We start from the raw sequence: 19,241 nt of genomic DNA on the forward strand, positions 1-19,241 counted from the left end.
TGTCTAATTTTACAATTAGTGCTCATTTTAGAACAGCAGTGTTCAGTGAGTTGATATATGATCACTGATGATGGTACAGCCATCTTGCATGTTGAATTTGTTTCTGAGGCATTGAGGGTTAATTCAGTGAAGATTTCCTCACAGTCTCTGGCCACACAGACACACACACACTGAGTCACTGTGTTCGCTCTCCCGCTTTCGGTCCCGCTATCTTTCAGCTTCCCCTCCCCCACTCTTGCTCTCTCAGTGACACAGAAAAACTAACACCACCCCCTCCCTCTCCCTCTGCCTCTCTCTCTCCCTCTCTAGTGCTCGCCTCTCCATCCTCCAATCACACACAAACACCCCTCTCTCTCGCTGTCTCCCTCCACTGTTTGTGTTTATTGTTTTTTTTTTAATCCCCCTTTTTTTCGGTCAGACCATCCAGACGTAGAGGAGAGAGCAACTCTCCATTTCTCTCTCGCTGTCTCTCTCTCCCATTCCATCTGCTTCCATCTCAGGATTTGTATTATTCGTTCTAAAACCATAGTTGTTGATATTGCTTTCCAGGTCCCGTCAGAAATTTGTTTTGTCTACAACCCCATGCATGCTCATTTCCCCCTTTCTCTGTCAGTCCGTGTGAAAAACCCATCTTTTTCTCCCAACAATATCTATTTTGCTCTCTCCCTCCCCCTCCACCCTTTCAGTATTCATCCAAGTGTACTTATTCTGCTCTCTGAGTGTGTCTAAATATATATATGTGCATCGCCTTCTCTCGCCATCCTTGCTGAAACAGTGACAACAGCAATACATTCCTTCTGACAAGTTACTCAGGAATTTGACGAACTGGATTTTTTCCCCCTCAGTGCTAAAAAAACAAAAAACATTTTTGACCTGAAGGATTTTGAAATTGCTGATTGATTTTGATGTTTTTCATGTAGTTTGATTGATTTTTTAAATTTTGCCAATAGTCCTGAATGGAATTTTAATTCACTTTGGATGTTTAATTGTTTTTCCTCATTTGGCTTTCATTGTTCATTATTTTATTTGTGTGTATCCTTTTTGGGGGATTTAAAAACAAAATTGGGTATAAAGCTGGAATTGCCCCAATACGTCCAATTTTTCCGAGCTTTTTTGTGGAGTAACCGAACATGGGAAGCGCATTAAGTCATGTTTACCTCGGCTGGTGTGGAAGGATGGGTGGTAATTAACTTCAGTAGTGTATTAATTATTCCAGTGCTCAATCGCATTAAGAAGCTGACTGACTGCTGGGACACTGGTCCCTTGGGTCTCCACACTTAATATTAAGCAATATTAGCACGACTAAGAATACAATTATATTAATCTCAGGTTTAATTTTTATTCAGACGATGGAAACTCTTAAGAAGCAATATGCACTGATACTTAAATTACAGTGACAGGCAGATACTTCATCCAAGCCAAACGGGATCAGGAACTCCAGTACCTCCTAAAACTACAGTTAAAGGTAAGTCATGAATATTTCAGGATTGTGATTCATTTGACATTTTTGTAATTTTTTCAAGAACCAATTAGCATGTTTTTATGATTCAAGTGAATTTTATGGTAGGTTCATATTTACACTGGATATATAATATAGTGAATATTACATGACCGCAAGTTACAATCTTTCAACAGATGAAAGTTTAACCATATATATTTCATGGCGTTCCACTGTGAACACATTGTTTTATTCTTATGATTACATCTTTTGGTTATCATGATTAGATCATATGAAATGATATCAAATTAAAGCATGTTGTGCAAGAACCCCTTAATGTTCCCATTAGTGTCACATTTTTATTGTCATGGCAAGAAATTAAGCTACATTATCTTTCATGTAAACATTGTAATCTGAATGGCTAAATGTTTTGGGCGTCCTCAGGCTTGGTTCCTGAACACAGAGGGAAATCAGAAATGACGAGAATGCTAATGAGGCTGGATAAAAGTCTTCAACAGCCAAGAAAAAGAGAACTTTAAGAAATGCACTGCAATAAGAGTGCATTGTGTGCATTATGATTAAGAATCATATCATGAGGCCAAAATGTATTTATGTTTGTGTTGTCAAAAATGGGAATTAAGACTTGTTTAAAGAAGGGCATATTTCAGCATTTCTATTGCCTGTGTTGTAAATGTTTTCTCTGGCTTTGGTTCAACACATTATGTAATCTGACATGCTCAGCATCTGAGAATGTGAGTGACACTGCATCAACAAGAATATAATATAATAAGGCAATCTACTGTATACGGTGTAGTAAAACCTTCTTGAATTATTAATGCTATTTAATAACAAATTGCAGTCGGTGAGAATGGTTATTAAGGAGACGGAGTGGTGCTGAAAGGTGGACTGTATAACATATTCTTCACCTGATATATAATAGGAATATTAATTAATTCTCTAATCATCTACTATTTGTACATATTTAAAAAGCCGACAAGGGAGGTGTTGTAGTATTTCATACTGTGTCAGATGAAATTGGAATGGCTTAATTTTTACGCTCTTTAATAGTCCTTGTTTGTGAAGCAGTTCTCCTCGCTTCTTCCTGCTGTCACACAAACTGAACTCTTATTTGCGTTGAGTTATGCAATAATAAGACCCATGATAACAAGCTGACGGAAGGCATCACATCAAGTTGAGTTTATGATTGAAGACAGCTGTCCAATAACTGCTGCTTCAAGGTGCTTCCTAATGGAATTTTAGTCACTTTGCTGCTCATTCCTTATTGCTACATGATAAAAGCTAAACCAGAGCAATACTTGGAGTATATTTCCCTGTATAATCAGCTAATTTGACAATTCAACAGCAGTAATTTCTCTTAGCATCGCTAAGGCAATTACAATCATTACATCAGTTCCTTACGTAATCAGTGAATAAAAAAAGTTGCCATGTAAACAATTTAAATAAGTGAAACAGAGACTGATTTGAATTTTGAAATGATGTTTGCATATCTTACCTTACCTTACCTTACCTTACCTTGACCCTATTTCCATTTTGTTTTTTAAGCAGTGGGGCGTTGTTAGAGTGGTTACCATGGCGACGGTTCCTGGTTATTCCCCATCACTGTGGGTAAGGGTGTGCCACGCCCTCCCTCGATTAGACCTCACCCTGCAGACCAGAGACAATGTCTTCACTCCGGACAGCTGGGAGTATCAGCAGGTTAGTTCGCAGTTTTTTTACCTAAGGTCACTTGTCAATGTCTGGATATTTGTACTTTTACATATTTGATAAAACAAAATTTTTTTTAAGCAATTCTCTACCCAACATCCAAAAAACTCCTTCCATTCCTTTGGCTGAAGTCAGCAGATAATGTCGTTGTCCGCCGTGTCTTAATATGATCCTATCGGCAGGTTCAGAAGGCAATGACGCTGCTGCCATGATGTCATTGATGAATAAAGTCAGGCGAGGGAAGAAGTTCATACACTGACCATCATTTTTGAAATCTGAAAAAAGTTCAATCTCTCAAAGTAAATGTGCTATTTTCTCTCGTCATTTTATTAAAGTTGTTACAAGTAAATATGCTATTTTCACAGGTATTGTAGTCTATCATGTAATGTAAATCTGCTCTTTATTATGGCGCTGTTATGCAACCTCTATAATTTCCAGACCTTTTTTGAACAGACAGTAATTGAACAGAAGGCACTTAGAAATTGATTTGTGAAAGTACAGAATAACTGTGATTTTTAGGCTATAAATAGCAGCTGAATTTTGTGCCATCTTGTAGTGAGACTCAATAGTATTATTTACAATGCTTTGTTTGACAAATATTATCTTTGATTGCTTCATCCACCGTAAGGATTTTCAATTTAAGGACAGTTGCCAACTGTCACAGCTCTGAATTGAACATTTTGTATTTGGTTGCACACTTTGCAGATGCAGGACGTGTTTGTGCTGTGGGTAGATGGATTCAGGGTTGGAGAAGGAATGGAAGATTTGAAAGAATGCGCAGTAGGGGAGAAGTGAAGAGGCTGAGTGATGAGGTGGAACAGTAGAAGGTAGTGAGGGAGTGGGAGTGAGAGTGAGAAAGAGAGAGAGCGGCAGTGAATGTATTTAAGTAGGTCACAGATTATTAATAGAGATTCAGTGGCACGGGTAGAAGGCCTGGGTGGGGGAGGGAGAATGTTGGGAAGAGGAAATGGGAGAGGGAAAATGTGGGGAAAAGGCATGGGTATGGTGGATGGGGGTTTGTGTGTGGTGGGGGGTGGGGGGGGGGGGGGGAGGAATCAACAGCCAACAGTACATAAGACAGGAGGAACAGAGAGCAAATGAGGGATGAGCAGATGGGGAGAGATAATGTACCAGAGAAACGCTGTCTGTAGGAGTGGGTGGAAGAAGCTCCTGGCCAAAAGGATAAAATACTTTCAAAAATGTTAAAAGAGAAAAAGATAATTCTTTCAAAAAAATTTTTTCGCTCACATACTTGTATCCACTCTCAGACACTGAATATAATGGCACAGTCTTAACCACCAAAGATCAATATTTGCAAAGTAGATTATGAGGAGGAGATGGATTTGCCCTTCCAGTCAGTAAATCAGCCTGTATATGATGTATTCATTTGCATACCTGCTATGCCACCATAGCCCTCCATTGCACTCTTATGAACCAATGGAGACCCAGGTGCTACATTTCCTTTCTCTGCTTCTCTCTTCCCTCTCTTTTGTGTTTAGACCCTGCTGGTTCTCTCAAGCCTCTCGGCCATTGCTCTTGTTCTCTCCCTCCTTGTCGTCCTCTCTTTCCTCATACACTACTGCTGCTGTCACCGCGGTGACGGAGGCTCGGGGTCGGAGGAAGAGGAGGAGGATGACGACGCCAGCGGGGGGCATGGATATGGCGCTCGAAAGGGGCGGGGCATCTGCTGTGTCACCTGGGTCTCTGTGGCCGCTGTCACGCTCTGCTGGTGAGGTCACCAGCCTATGATGTCATGAGCAGTCCTGTTTGCCTCCCTGCTTCTGTGGTGTAGGTGTCCCTCATTTTAGGGCACAACAACACAGCCTCCATTTTTGTTTCTGCCTGGTGTGAGAGTGATGCAGTTTTTGTTGGCTCCATCTGAAAATTCCTCAGTGGTCTATGCCCAATTAATCAAATTAATGACTTTTAATAATGCTTGTTTTTCCGGGGATAAGTTATATTTATTTGAAATTATATAACCGCACTGCAATGCGGAGTTGTGAGGGAAGACATTTAGTTTGAGTTCCTGTTCAATGATGTCATATCTCTGGAATCCCAGATGAATGGTTCAGATCTAGGCACTAGGCACAGATCTGGAATCTAATGAAGTCAGATGGCTGATTTGCATGATGTGACTTTTAGTGGATAGTGCCAATATCACAATATTGGGAATGTGTCTCATGAAGACATGACACTTATTGTTATTTTCCTGGAGATACATGAAATTATCTGATGTAGTCGATACATTGGCGTTATGTTTGAAGTCATTATATTAGTCCGTTGGGTGACCTCTACCTTGGAAGTCTTTCTCAATACCCCTTCTGCCGACATCCTTTCGCATGCTTCTCTTTACAATAGCCTAGCTTTTCAGTAATCTGATGGTCAACAGGCAGGCAAACATATGTTCATATGAAAATGTGTTCTTTTAACTCGGCGGAAGGCATTGCATGCACTGAAATATCAGTAATTTTCTTTGTTCATAAATGTGTGTAGCATAGGGCTCTCTGTGCACCAGCTCTTTACTTATTGTCCCTTTCACATTTTAAGTTTTCCTGGGTAAGGATCCTTTTTTGTAATGGTTGTTCCATTCCAGGCTTCAGAACACGCAGCTTTTAACCACAAATGTGAATATGTGAATTGAATGTTTGGTACATTTTTTCAAGACCATTTTCAAGTGCATGCAATGCATATTTAATGTCCAGGATTCATTTATTACATTATTTAGCAGCAGCACAATGTGTGGGAGATTCTTCTTCTGAAGGCATGCCATCATATCCAGGCAGCAAGCATTGCTTGTGTCTTTTCCTCCCACTGACAAAGATTATGTCATCTCCAAATCCTGTTTTTCAGTGGAACATCTTTCTCTTCTTTACATTTAAAAGAGCATTTGTTTATATGTGTTTTATGTTGGCAATTTTAATGCATTAACTCACATTACCAGCTTCTGAATAAGTCAAATAAATGGCATTTTACTCCTGCTTATTCACTGTCTTGCCATCTCTGTGGCATTCCCTCTGCCTTCCTTTCTAATCTGGGTCACATACTTTGTAAGAGATTGGACTGAACCATTTCTCTGGGGGAGTAAGGGTATGTACAGTTTATATGCAAACCTTTGGGATAAACCTTTGTTTGAATATGTAAATATCTAGCAGGTATGTGCAGGTGTTTATTTTCCTGAGAGGGATTAAAAAGCTTAATACTTGTTTTCTGTTCCCTTTTCATTCCCTGCAACCATTTGCATCCATTCTCAGCTTTTTCTTATTCCATCCTGTGTTGTCAAATCCATTTAATATGTACATAGGACCTGAATTAAACATTACGCTTTTTCTGTGTCCCTTCTTCGCAGTGTTGCCATTGGCATTGGTTTCTATGGCAACAGCGAGGCCAATGATGGGATGTATCAGCTGACCTCTTCGCTTCTCACAGCCAATTACACGCTGACTTCAATTGATTTGCTGGTGAGTCCCCACACCCACGCCCCACCCCTCCCCCAAACATCTATGAATCTTAGATCCTCATACTGAATATTCTTCCTACAGCGCGCGTACATCAGTACTGAGAACATATCCACAGACACCATAGGACCATACAGTCATTAGCACAATCTATATGCTAACTGGGTAGTCTGCTCTTATGTTCCTCCTGTCCTATATTTTTCCGAACTGCAAAGTGTTCTGGTCAGTAATGGTGCTCCTGAACATCCATTGTTATGGTACTGCACTTAGTCACCGCCCTCTAAGAATTTTCAGAAGATGCATCATATTGGCATGTCCTGGTTAAAACACACAGCTGAGTTGTGTGATGGGTGCATAGCGGTGTGTCATTAGTGAATCAGGAGTCTTCCTGGCCCCTCTGCAGGTGTCAGACACCCTCGCTGGGCTCCAGCTCTCTGTGTCCGGGCCGCTGACCTCCCTGGAGGAGCTTTTCGGGAGCAACATGCCCTATGTGGTGTCCGCCCGCACCTGCAGACGGCTCTCGGAGACGGTGGTGGGCCTGCTGTCCTCCCTGACAGTGGGGCGGGCGACCCAGGCCCTGCCCAGCAGCAGTGCAGGGAGTAACAGCAGCAGCAGCTCCTCTGTCTTCACTGCTGCGCCCCCCTCCATCGCTCCCTCACTCCTTCCCCCCTCCTCTCCCCTGCCCGGCCCCTTCTCTCCTGGCTGGGCGGCCAACACACTGATGGTCAACGAGGACTACAGGTGAGGGGGGGGAGAGGGGCCTCTTAACCTGCAATGTTTCCATTACACATCCATCTTCTCCCTTTGTGATAATGATCAATGGTCAGTGTAATGATTTCTTTTAGTGTCTCATCGATTAGATTATTGATTTAATGCGATATCCCGGACCATTCTTACTCAGATTATTCAGAGACCTACAGTTAAATGCAAAACTGACAGTGACAACATTTTTGTTGTTTTGGCTCAGTACTCCAGCACATTGGATTTGAAATGCAACAATGAATATGTTATAGGTTAAAGTGCAGACTGCTAGCTTTAATGTGTGGGTATTTACATCCATATTGGCTGATCCGAATAGGAATTACCACCCTTTTTAAACATAGAACTCCATTTTAAGGGAGCATTGTTTGGAGCATTAAGTATTTGGACAAATAAACATATTATGAAATAAAGTTATCATGTTTCATACTTGAATTGTCTTGTCTTGACATTTTAACTGTATATCTACAGTATGTCTCCATAGACTTGGCTTTCTGTTCCAGGTGGCTGTCATATGTGCTCCTGTTGCTATTGGACCTTGTTGTGTGCCTGTTTATTCTGCTGGGCCTGGCCAAGCAGGCACGGTGGCTCCTCATTCTGTGAGTATTCACTTCACGACGTTGCACCAGCAGTGGCTAATGGCCGTAGAGTAATATAGATCTATCTCTTACGAACAATTGCAAACATCTATGATAAGATGAAATATTGATTACTTAATATTGAGTACAGTATTATGTATGCAGATTAAATTTTTAAGTGTAACTGATACAGCAAGCCGTTTCTGTACTGGTGAACAATGACAGAGCCGAGGATGGTGGTAATCATAGTGACACGTGTGGTTTCAGGATGACAGTGCTGGCCTGGCTTGCTCTGTTCCTGAGCTGGGGCTCCTTGGGTTTGGAAACAGCCACTGTGGTGGTAAGGACACTCACACACACACACACACACACACACGACACACACAAAGTGTAAGACTGAAGACCAGATCATGGCTTTCTAGCTCGACGGCTGGACAGAGAATGCAGGGAATGCCGTATGACATTAAAGCAGAACAGAGTTATATTGTGCGTTGTGTCGCAGTCTTGGCCTCTCGCTGTTGTCACCACAAAAGATCTTACTTCATTTGAATTTGCAAGATAGAAGCAGTCTGACAAAAAATAAAAAGGGGTAGGGAGGGTGAAGACCAAACGTGTGTGAAACAGAGCGCTGTACATTGAGCAGTCAGGCTGTGTGTGGGGAAGAAACATCTGTGAGAATTTTTTCCAAGAGACAGCTTGGTGGGACATCTCTTGGGACAGCACAGGGGTTGCCTCTCTCTGTGGGGTGGTGATACAGCGCACACAAATGTACAGAGAGGCAGGGCTAATGTGAAGGAGTGACTGTGTTAATGGGAGCTAGGGGGAGATGTCAGAGGCTGTCAGTACAGTGTAGCACTGTCCTAATCTACTGACGAGGAACAATTACACAGCTGTCAGCTCCCTCTCGGTCTGTCTCTTCTCTGAATAACATTAACACCCCCCCCCCCCCCCTTCTGAAGTGTAATGCTTCCTAACACAACAGATGCAAGGGAGAGGAAAGGCAGAGAGGATCTATGTATGTCATTCCGTAAAATCAGTTATAGTCAGGTTTACTCAGTCAAATGGTAAGTGTGTCAGTTGGTCACTGTATTAAAATGTTGTTTCTTACACAGTGTTTCAGCCTGTCTCAGTTATTTTAGGCTTGGCAAAGGAGTCTATATTTAAAGTATTGTCTGTATTGTCTTATATAGTAATATATTTTTGTTTAGCATTTGATTTCAGTTATGTAAGGTCATGGAAATAAGAGTGGAATAAGCTTCATAATTGATACCACCTACCTCCCCCCCCCCATTCTCTTCCCCTCCTAGGCCCTCAGTGATTTCTGTTCCGATCCCAGCACATTTATTCTGAACTCTACTCATTTTAACACTGGGACAAGCACAGGTACAATATTTTGATATTTTACACTGCCATTTGTTAATGTATATGCCACTGGACTGAAACGGCCATGTTCACATTGTTTAATCTTTTCAAAATCAGAAATACTGGACTATTACCTGACCTGCAGCCGGCGGAAGACCAGCCCTTTCCAGCAGGTATCTTGAGTAGTTGTAGTTGTAAAAGTGGTGTAGCTACTGCTTTTGCTGTTGTTGTTGTTGTTGTTGTTGTTGTTGTTGTAAATATCATAGTACGCTGCCATGGGACTTGCTTACTGATGCATTAACCATTTTTCTTAATTGGCTTCAGCTGTTGACCCAGTCGCAGAGGGCTCTGTCCAGTGTTCACACACATCTCTCCAGCCTTGACAGAGAGGCACTCCCACAGTACCCTAAGGCAGAGGTATGTCACAAGCATTGCCTTTCAAGAGACAAGGATGGCCATTGGCAGCAGCTTCACGTTTAACTTTGCAGCCATAGATCTTTTAAATGCTTTGAGTGGCAGTGTAGTATGGCATTGAGGGACTGGCTGTCATTCTTGGGTTCAAATGTGGAGCTGTCATTTTGTCCTTCAGAACGGAACCTAAACTGCATCAGTGAAATATGTATTCATTAAAATGGTATTTTGTGTAATCTGTAAGCTAAGTAAATCGTTAATATCAGTATTCTCCATGTTTCCCTGTGCAGAAGTCACTCAGGGAGGTTCAGCAGATCCTTAACACAACAGAGGGGAACTTCCACCAGCTGGTGGCATTACTTAACTGCAGAGGGCTCAATAAGGTACCAAAGCCTTTCAGTGCATTTAGTGAATATGCCTACATAACTACATAGTAACATTGCACAGAAACATACTGCTCCGTAATGTGATGGGCATTGGGACATCACCAGCATTGCTTGCATTTTGGAAAAGTAGGAAATGCGAAGTATATACACATCTATTTAAAAATAAAGAAATACATTTTAAAAAATTGCATATTGTCTGTTTTACATTAAATTATGTAAAAATGTTAACTACATTGGCGTATTCTGGATTTCTAATGATTATATAGTATATTTAATATCATCCTGCTGTTTTAGAATAGCAATATTTACAAAGATGGGTGTGGTCATCAGTCATGCATGGGAAATATGATGGAAAGGCTTAAGTGACCCTCCCCCTCTTCTCTCCCTCTCAGGACTATATAGACTCTCTGAAAGGCTTGTGCTATGATGGGATGGAGGGATTGCTCTATCTCTCCCTCTACTCTTTCCTCTCTGCCCTGGCATTCACAGCCATCCTCTGTTCATTGCCTGGGGCATGGAGAAGTTTCCCCAGGTTAGTGTCTTTTTTAGTGTTTAGTGTTTAGTGTTTTTTTTTTTTTTTGCTTCTCAACATTGAATTAACATCAACAGAAAAATGCATTTCCTTTATTATCTGTTATATTCATGTAACTGTCTCAGGTGGGTCTAAATGGTGTGAAACTTCATTTGTTATTTGGGACATTACATAAGAGCCAGTTGTCATTGCAATACATTATTGTATTGTGCCATTGTATGAACGGATCATAACCTCTAGCAGCTGCGTGATCATTGTCATAAATATATAAAATGAAGGTGTTGTACATGTGGGTTTTTTGTGTTGAATATTGCAGTGTGAATTCCAACATATCTTATGTTAATCAGTTCCTAATATAAAAGCTAAAAACTGTCCTCAACTTTGAGGAGGTGTTGTGCTTCTTCGGTGGCAACTTTCACACTTTAAAGTGGATGATAACCGAGGTATGGAAAAATGAAATCAGATGTCTTCTGGTTTTGAGTGCTGTTAACGCGCATCTCTTTGTCCTTATATTTGTCTCTGATGGGAGTAGGGACTCTGAAGAATATGAAGACTCAGACAGCGAGAGCGAGGACCCCTTCACTTCTCATCAGGCACGTAGACAGACGGCCATGGGCTCGCAGCGCGGGGCTCTCCCCGCCTTCTATAGTTACCAGGGGGCCAGCTGGAATCCCCCCTTTTCTAGCGCACCGCCCCTCCCGTGAGTAACACACACAGATACACAGACAGACAGACAGACAGAAAGACAGACAGAGTAACACCATCTAGCAGGCTCGTAGACCAACGCACAGAAATGAGTGATCCTACACAGACCAAATGACTAGGTATGTCAGTAATTAAAAACTTTGGATGATTGAGCTGTGTGAAGCTCGCACACATTGACGCAGGCATCTCATAAGTGAATGCTTTGCATCTTGCAGGTAATACTGACATGCTTGCATGTGGGGGGGATAGATTAATGCTAGTTCTACCCTAATCCTGACATCAGCCAGTTAAACATGTTATATGACTACTCATGTCATGGGTAGTGAATATACTCATATGCTGCACTGCAAGTACTTATGATGTACGTAACTTGAATCTATATTCTAAAGCCAAGTAAAGCCACACACAGACAGACACACAGACAGGATTATGTCTACAGGTCTAGGTAGAAGAACAGACACAAATCAAGAGGTCTGTCTGTCTGTGTGTCTGTCTATTTGTCTGTCAGTCATTTTCAGACAGGCATAGATTGGTCACGCAGAAACATACAAATATTCAGAATACACTGTTACATAGACAAATCCCCCTTCATTCCTCAGTCTCATTTTGAGCAACAATGGGCAGTGGAGTTCAATTCAAATCTATTGAGTTTCAAGCTTCCTGAATTTAACAAGGCCAGCTAATGTGTGTCTGTGTGTACTCTCAAAACCCACTCTCTATTCATGTGTGTACATTTACTGCTGTGTCCAATCTATGTGCACACACAAACCCCATACCCCCATTACTCTCTGTAGATAATAATAGGGTCAGTGTTAATCTCTCCCCCCCTTCTGTCTCTCTCTCTCTCTCCTGGATTCTCTTAATCCAACTGTAATCTGTTTTTTCCTTTATCGTTCCTTACTCCTTCCAATATTCTGTACCTCCTCTTCCCCTCACCCTGCGTCATCGGACTTCCCACTAATGTCCCCGCACTTTCCCTTCCTCTTCTCTCCGCGTCTCTCTGCAGGACTCCAAACGCTTCCTCCAATGGCAACCCTGGCTATGAGAGCCTGCCCTTGATTGACAGGCAGTCCCCACCCCCCTCTGTGAGTTCCTCTGTTCTTGTGACATCCTCATGATCTCTGATATTATCACCTCTCTTAATGCAAGCACACTTAGCCTCTAGACAGGCTTATTGACTTACGCACATGTGGATTGACGGACGGAAGCACCAGCTGACAAGCTGCGTAGTTTGACTAGTGCGTGACCATATAACTGACCCAATTTCTGCTGTTAGACAGACTGGTCTCTTAATACGCTGAATGGTTCATGCGGTATAAACTTGTTCATGTAAAAAAAAAAAAAAAAAAAAAAAAAAAATGCGTTCAGTAAATGATGGCTTTTATTTCTCTTTCTGTTTTTCCCCTCTGCCAACCCCCATCTCGGATGGATCTCTCTCTGGTTGCCACCACCTGCTCAGTATTCTCCCAGCATGCTGACTGGCTACGGGGTCAGTCAATCAAACCAAAACCCAGGCCACCCCAGGAACCTGTATCCGCACTAATTATTTTTTATGTATAGAAAATAAGTATAGCAGATGTTTAGTTTTCATAGAAATGGACACTTTACTGAGATGGAGAACTAATTTAAAGAGATGGATTACTAAAGATTAAAGAAAGTGAGTAATGTCATTACCATCGGTCACTCAAGAGCATGGACAGGGCGGACTGAATGAAACAGGCTACTTGATTAATTGAAGGCCAGTCGTATTATTATCAGACAGCCCGTGTGGCAGATAGTTATGGGCCAATTCCCCCGCCACCCTACTCAAGTGTTCCCCTGTCCTGTCACTGTGAGCATTGTGCGGTGGAATGGTCCTGGCATTACGGTAGTTCTATATTTGTTAATGTATCACAAGATTATTTTCATGTTTTTATATGTAGTGGATGGACACAGACACATAGCAGCAATGACACATTTTAAGTGTTATGAATATGCAATCTCCTCACTTGATAATCTGCATTTTAATCTTTTGTAGATGGCAATACAGAATTAATGTACAACTTCCGATACCTGGGCATTTCACTGTTTGTAATACCAATGGTGATGTTAAAGACTGCTTCTCCCGCTAATAGCATTCAAGTGCAGTCTACCCTCTCACTCAGCAGGCAAAACAGGGGAAGTACAACTCCGTGCAATAACAAACTTATTACTGCGTATCGAGATAGCCACAATGTTAGCAGTTACAACAGAAAACAGAGCTGTGTAGTGTGTCTGTGTTTGTGAGATGTCTCTACAGGATGTTCTGTATATATTGTATGTTGGAGGATGTATTGACCCCCTTTGCCTTGTTAATCCTGGAACTGAGTTTATATGGTATTAATGCTCCTTTTGACTGGCATCCTTTTTCACTCCAAAGTCTAATACAAATAAAGACTACTAAAGCTCATGTCATGCAAATGCGCTGGATTTTCCTGTCCACAACAGTTCGACAGATTGCCATTGATAATACACAGATCTCCAACACACACACTCAGTTAATGACTCACAGACGATGGGTCATATAAATAACAGTTTATTTTTCCTCTGAGTAATGGTAAGTGTTTGGAAGAGGCAGAACTCTCGTTGGTTGCAATATGCATAGTTGGATGAGTAGAGATAGGACAGACAGAAAGATAACGGGCATTTTTATATACTCGGGCGGCACCAGATGCCTGTTTTGTACCTCTTTTGTGCATAGATGGAAGGAAGGTTAAGGATCCATCATGTGTACCGTATCAGTGCACTGCATAGATGCATACAAGGAAAGACTGAAAGTGAAAGAGACGCTAATGCAACTGCAGTGAAAATACAAAAACCACAGTCCAATCCGCCATACTTGAATCTACCCCAGGGCTCTACAGTAACAAGGAGCACATGTTCTTTTAAACTGAAATGTAGGAGCACATTAATGCATCCCAAGTAGTATATGTGCTCCTAAATAATTTTTTCGCACATCAATTGCCCATAAAATTGGAGTACTCGAGCCCTGATCTAGCCGCCCCACCCCGAGTTCTCTGGGGTTTTGCTGTGTAATCATGCCTTCACGTGTCCTTTCCCACTCCTGTTGTCCCTCCAGAAGAGTTCCTTTGTAAAGCCATTCGATTTTAGAAATGCTATTTTGCACGTCTGGAACAACCTGAATCAAGGATCCTTCTGTCAGGGTCATCAGGGTTCAGCCAAGTCCCATCCTCTTCTATTTCCCTTTGGACGACGAGGAGCATTTCTGATACATCCTGAGAGAGCTGCTCACCGAGGAAGGCACTGAGCAACAAAAGAAGACAGGGATTGTTCTTAAGCCTTCATGATAACTGCACTATACAAACTCCCAATCTCTCAAATTGCAAAGATGACTATTCCAAACCATCTAAAGCAAGAAATCTAAATACAATAAAACTACAGACACTACATGCGCAGTCTGTGCAAAAAAAAAAAGAGAAGAATGAACAGTCTAAGAACTGTGCGTTTACTCCCATTCTGACTCTTTTGCTGGTTAACGCCATCTCGCTCTCCTTCCCCCCTCACTACCCTCTCTGTTTTGCCATCTTTCTCTCACCGGAGCTCTGCTTCACCTCCGATGCAGGCGGGATTCTTAAGCTTAGAGTCGAGGTTGTAGTACGGTCCATTGACCTGTCGCACTGCAAGCCAGTGCCTCCTTCGGAGGGGGAGGGACACAATTCCCAGCGACACCCGAGATGGAACATTCAGGATGAAACCATGGACTTTCTCCACGCACAGGTACTGCACTGGCCTGATGGTGAGAGACAGAGAAACATCAGATCACTGACTCCTGGCTTCTTGTTATTAGCAGTACAGCATTGTCAAATGCAATTCCTGAGTTCCGGTTTACATTCTACTAAATCTGTATGTATATGATTCATATGAAAATGCAGCATACATATTCACATTTCACAGCATGCTGGTAGACGGACTGGTGAACTGTGCTCACGGAGTGTCAGTGCTATATTTTTCACTCAGACAAATGCCCCTCTGCACGTACATTTTAAAGATTGTAGATGGCTACATTTGGGAACAGTTTAATCAATTTTTGGCTTCCATTGATGTGATCTAAAATATTTTGTAATGCAGTATTGATTGCTATCAAAGAGAAAATATGAATATGCTCTGGAACTGTTATTAAGTGTCCTATAATCTATTTATTAATTCAGTCAGTATTTATACACTTTGCACTTTAATTAATACATATTGACAGTTGCAATATAAAATTCTAAATATAACACAAAACCTAGCATATAGCTCACCTCATGTGTTTTATTACAGTCAAATGTATATATTGCTGATCTCTGGATGATAAGTAGTTTTGTCATGGTGTACAGAATTTAATTTAATTGTAGCTTGCCATGATAATCAAATAAATGTGATTTTTAAATATATATATATATATATATATATATATATATATATATATATATAAAAGATAAGACCATAGTGAATTTGTCATCATGAGAAAACAGAATTGCACTTCTAAATTGCTGTGTATATCCAACTACAGTGAAATATGAATACCCTCTGGTAATGATCCATATGAAACAACCATTAGTTAGCCATACATCATCCTTTATTAAAAACTTATGGCCAGATTTGCAGACACAGATTAAACTTAGTCCTAATTATATTATGAATGGAGATTCTCCATACAAAACTGAATTTAGTCCAGGACTAAGCTTAATCATTGTTTGTGAAGCCAATCATATTATAACACTGGTAAAAAAAAAAGTAAAAGTATAACAAATCCCTTAGAAGAGACTTTAGGATTGCCATGTAAGACATAATTTCTGAAATTATTCACAGTGAATGAGAACTGTTTATGGCAAAAACTGCAAAGGAATACTTAATGTTAACAATATTAATATCAGTAACTGCTTTTTCTCTCAATTAACGGGATTGACAAAAAGCTACCCTTCTTTTATAAAAGCTTGACTGCTTAATTCCACTATTAAAAACTATTGGTAAAAGTTTTTAAATTATCCAGTTAATATTAAGTAAATCAGAACTGAATAGTGTTGTGAATGAATAGTGCAAATTCACGTCATAGGCTTCGGGAACGGGACTAGAAAACAACATCTTTTAAGTTCATCAGTAAGTTAGTCCCCAACATTTCATTGTCCTGAGAAGTGGTTGGACTGTGTAAATGAGTGTAAGAAGCTGGGTGTCTAACCTGCGTTTGTCCCACCATACTGCGGCCAGTCCCCGGCTCTGTAAGGCAGCCATTATAACATTGACATCATAGTTCCCTGTGCCCAACATTGAACGGTGAGGGTTCACTACACACTGTGGCGCAAGGCTAAGAAAGAGGGAGAGAGGCATCATTAAGACGACGACATTTCAACACACTGACACTGTAAAAGAAATTGCACAGGACAATGTTAATTCTGTACTGACACATGGACTGTGGCCATGGGAGTGGCACTGTAACACACTGTAAGGGCATAAAAATCGAATTCCCATCAAAGGCCAAATGCTGGTATGAGACCTAAAGAGGACCTCACCGCTTACAGATGTCATCTGCTGTGTCCTTGGTGAAGACTCTCTCCTGTAGTACATTGTTAAGAGCATGAATGGCACACAACTCTAACCTCTGCTTCTCATGGAAAACGTCTCCCTCACTCATGCTCAACCCTATTTAGGAAAAAAACAATTAGCACCACACTTCTCGGTAATACAATAGTAATAGTGTGAAACGTGGGAAAATTATTGTAACTCAGTAGGCCTAATACAGCAAATAATATTCTAGAACTGGGATGTGATTATTAGCAAACGCGTTTGACTGTTTCAACAATGCAAAATGTTCGACACATAATTCATTTAAACGTCACATTTCATTGCTGTTTAATTATACACAACAAATTGCACATCATTATCGCCATCATCAACAACATCACGAGGCCAATAACAGCAATGCTACAACTGCATTGTTCTAGTTCGCAACTGAACTATATGTCTGTCCCAGGCGCAATAACTGTTCCACTAAATGAAAATACCGTATTGGTAGCCGCAGCAAACAGCTGATGTAGGGGTAGCTAACTTAGCTTGTTAGCTAGCCAATATTATAACGCGGTTCTTTCAAATAAAATTGAGACCAGTCACGACACACAACGCAGCCACATAAAAAAACATTATCGATGCCTTTATATGTATATGTCTGCCTTCATAAACGAATCAGATATATATTAAACTGTTCTGGTGGTATAAATAAGCAATTATGAGCCGCTAGATGTATCCCTTTGCAAGACTATAGAAAACCGGAAATTGCTCTGTTGTTATTGTACAGTAGCGACTGGTGACGCCCCGTTGCAAACAAGCGAAACAAGTGCAAGTTGTTTTTCTCTTCGTACAAGCCACAATCTTCGCTGATTGCTTCAGACATCCGCGTTAAACGTATCAGCCAATTAGAGACGAGCTAGTAGAGCATGCGAAGCGAAGCTGGTTGCGTCCACGATGGCGAATAAACATCACGAACCACTATCCAAAAGTGGCTAATTAAATAAGTTACAAATGCATATCGTTTAAAAGTATACCAATTTTTTATTTGCATGTGCGGACAGGTCGAATTTTTCACTTTACCACTGTACTCACGCAGGCGGGTCTCGTGCTGCCACAGATCCGTCCAGAATATTGCTTGTCGGGCTTTGTAGTTGTGGCCTAGAGTAGACTCAATTCAAGCCAACCTAATGTCACGCACGTGACTTTTCGTGGGGGAAAAAAGCAGCATTTGCAAAACTAATCGGTTGTGTAAGGACTGAAATCAGTACAAAAATTTACTATGAGCCCAATTTGTTGAATGCACACAAACTCGACATTTTACGATTTGAATTTGTGTTTCCCACAGCTTACCTTGAATGTATAGCCTAACATACATTCCACGATTAAACAATAAAAATTATAATAAAAACATATTTACATTCTAGTCATTGAAGTATAGTTTTTCACGCGGATATTCGCGGATAATTCGTGGGAAGATACTTGTGGTGGTGTCACAATAGCAGGCAAATCATCATCCTAGTTCTTATTTTTAAAGATTTAACTCACCAGCGCTGAACGAAATGTAGGGCTACAAAACTGTTTTTGACTGCAGAATATTGGAACTTTAGCGCGTTAATAGCACCACCTTGTGGTTATTATGTATATGTGGACAGTGTATGGCCTCGTGTATATGCTTAAACTTGACATGAGCACCAAAACCAGTTAGCTAGTCGCTCGCTTCAGTGTAATATGTCTGACTAGCTGACTAACTAAATAACTCATGAACCAGATTCAGAGCAGCTAAATTCTCGTAGGAAGACGTGAAACTATGGAGACTTCTTGTGGACTTCTTATAATGTTTGGACAGAAATAGCAACCTTAATATAGAACCCCATGACCTTGGGTATAGGGTTGGGCAGGAATTATTTTAAAAAAGAAAAAAAAGAATTAAATCTATATCACCCTTGTCCGGAAACCCTAAAATCATTTCTGGTTTTCCTTGAAAGTCCTCTTCATCACAAAATAAGGTGGCAGACATTATTGTTACTTGTCACCTAATCTCAGGGATCATTTTCTTTTCACTTTTAACAAAAAAGGAAAAGCATGTTTGAAGCCATACTTTCAAAACACTGGCAAATTTACTTATTTTATCATTTTAACAAAACCTGATAGGTAGGCATCAACCCTGAGAGAACTGGCATGGAATGACCCATACTGTACATAACTGCTTTTAATAAATATCTGCTGAATTGACAACTTGCATATTGCCCCTTTCCTATTACAAAGCGTTTCCCTCATAATGTGGTGCAGCGCCATGGAGTGGCAACACTGCCAATTGACTTAATCCTGCCATGGTCCCTTCAGCTACTGCTGTATTATCTCCTCCTA

General features: G+C 40.9%; 2 protein-coding genes across 5 annotated transcripts; one reads left to right on the forward strand and one right to left on the reverse strand.

Moving 5' to 3' along the window:
- Positions 1 to 112: 112 nt before the first annotated feature.
- On the forward strand, positions 113 to 13,779 carry ttyh1 (tweety family member 1). Of its 3 annotated transcripts, none has more exons than XM_061235023.1 (15): positions 113 to 1,465; positions 3,002 to 3,154; positions 4,663 to 4,892; positions 6,510 to 6,621; positions 7,022 to 7,359; positions 7,881 to 7,976; positions 8,223 to 8,295; positions 9,263 to 9,338; positions 9,435 to 9,490; positions 9,642 to 9,734; positions 10,019 to 10,111; positions 10,507 to 10,646; positions 11,179 to 11,346; positions 12,358 to 12,436; positions 12,811 to 13,779. In XM_061235023.1, the coding sequence occupies exons 2-15, from the start codon at positions 3,029 to 3,031 to the stop codon at positions 12,892 to 12,894; spliced, it is 1,764 nt and encodes a 587-aa protein (XP_061091007.1). In that variant the 5' UTR covers positions 113 to 1,465; positions 3,002 to 3,028; the 3' UTR covers positions 12,895 to 13,779. The 3 variants fall into 3 exon arrangements, with proteins under 3 accessions (XP_061091007.1, XP_061091025.1, XP_061091016.1); XM_061235041.1 differs by having other exon boundaries at positions 11,179 to 11,239; XM_061235032.1 differs by having other exon boundaries at positions 3,005 to 3,154.
- A 110-nt stretch (positions 13,780 to 13,889) lies between these two features.
- Positions 13,890 to 18,072, reverse strand: josd2 (Josephin domain containing 2). 2 transcript variants are annotated; one of them, XM_061235104.1, is made up of 5 exons: positions 17,967 to 18,072; positions 16,880 to 17,009; positions 16,549 to 16,674; positions 14,926 to 15,120; positions 13,890 to 14,633 (listed from the first exon to the last, which is right to left on the reverse strand). In XM_061235104.1, exons 2-5 carry the CDS (start codon positions 16,999 to 17,001, stop codon positions 14,486 to 14,488), a joined length of 591 nt encoding a protein of 196 aa, XP_061091088.1. In that variant the 5' UTR covers positions 17,002 to 17,009; positions 17,967 to 18,072; the 3' UTR covers positions 13,890 to 14,485. The 2 variants fall into 2 exon arrangements, with proteins under 2 accessions (XP_061091088.1, XP_061091080.1); XM_061235096.1 differs by lacking the exon at positions 17,967 to 18,072 and adding an exon at positions 17,372 to 17,635.
- Positions 18,073 to 19,241: the final 1,169 nt, after the last annotated feature.

The sequence above is a fragment of the Conger conger genome, chromosome 1 (genome assembly GCF_963514075.1).
Source record: "Conger conger chromosome 1, fConCon1.1, whole genome shotgun sequence".
Lineage (NCBI taxonomy): Eukaryota > Metazoa > Chordata > Actinopteri > Anguilliformes > Congridae > Conger > Conger conger.

Coding starts and splice junctions, on each gene's coding strand:
- ttyh1 (XM_061235023.1), top strand. CDS start 3,029: ATGGCGACGGTTCCTGGTTATTCCCCATCACTGTGGGTAAGGGTGTGC. Junction 7,360..7,880: donor ATGGTCAACGAGGACTACAG/GTGAGGGGGGGG, acceptor TTTCTGTTCCAG/GTGGCTGTCATATGTGCTCC. Junction 10,647..11,178: donor GCATGGAGAAGTTTCCCCAG/GTTAGTGTCTTT, acceptor TGATGGGAGTAG/GGACTCTGAAGAATATGAAG.
- josd2 (XM_061235104.1), bottom strand. CDS start 17,001: ATGAGTGAGGGAGACGTTTTCCATGAGAAGCAGAGGTTAGAGTTGTGT. Junction 15,121..16,548: donor GTATGGTGGGACAAACGCAG/GTTAGACACCCA, acceptor TCTCACCATCAG/GCCAGTGCAGTACCTGTGCG. Junction 14,634..14,925: donor GGAGGTGAAGCAGAGCTCCG/GTGAGAGAAAGA, acceptor TTTGTTGCTCAG/TGCCTTCCTCGGTGAGCAGC.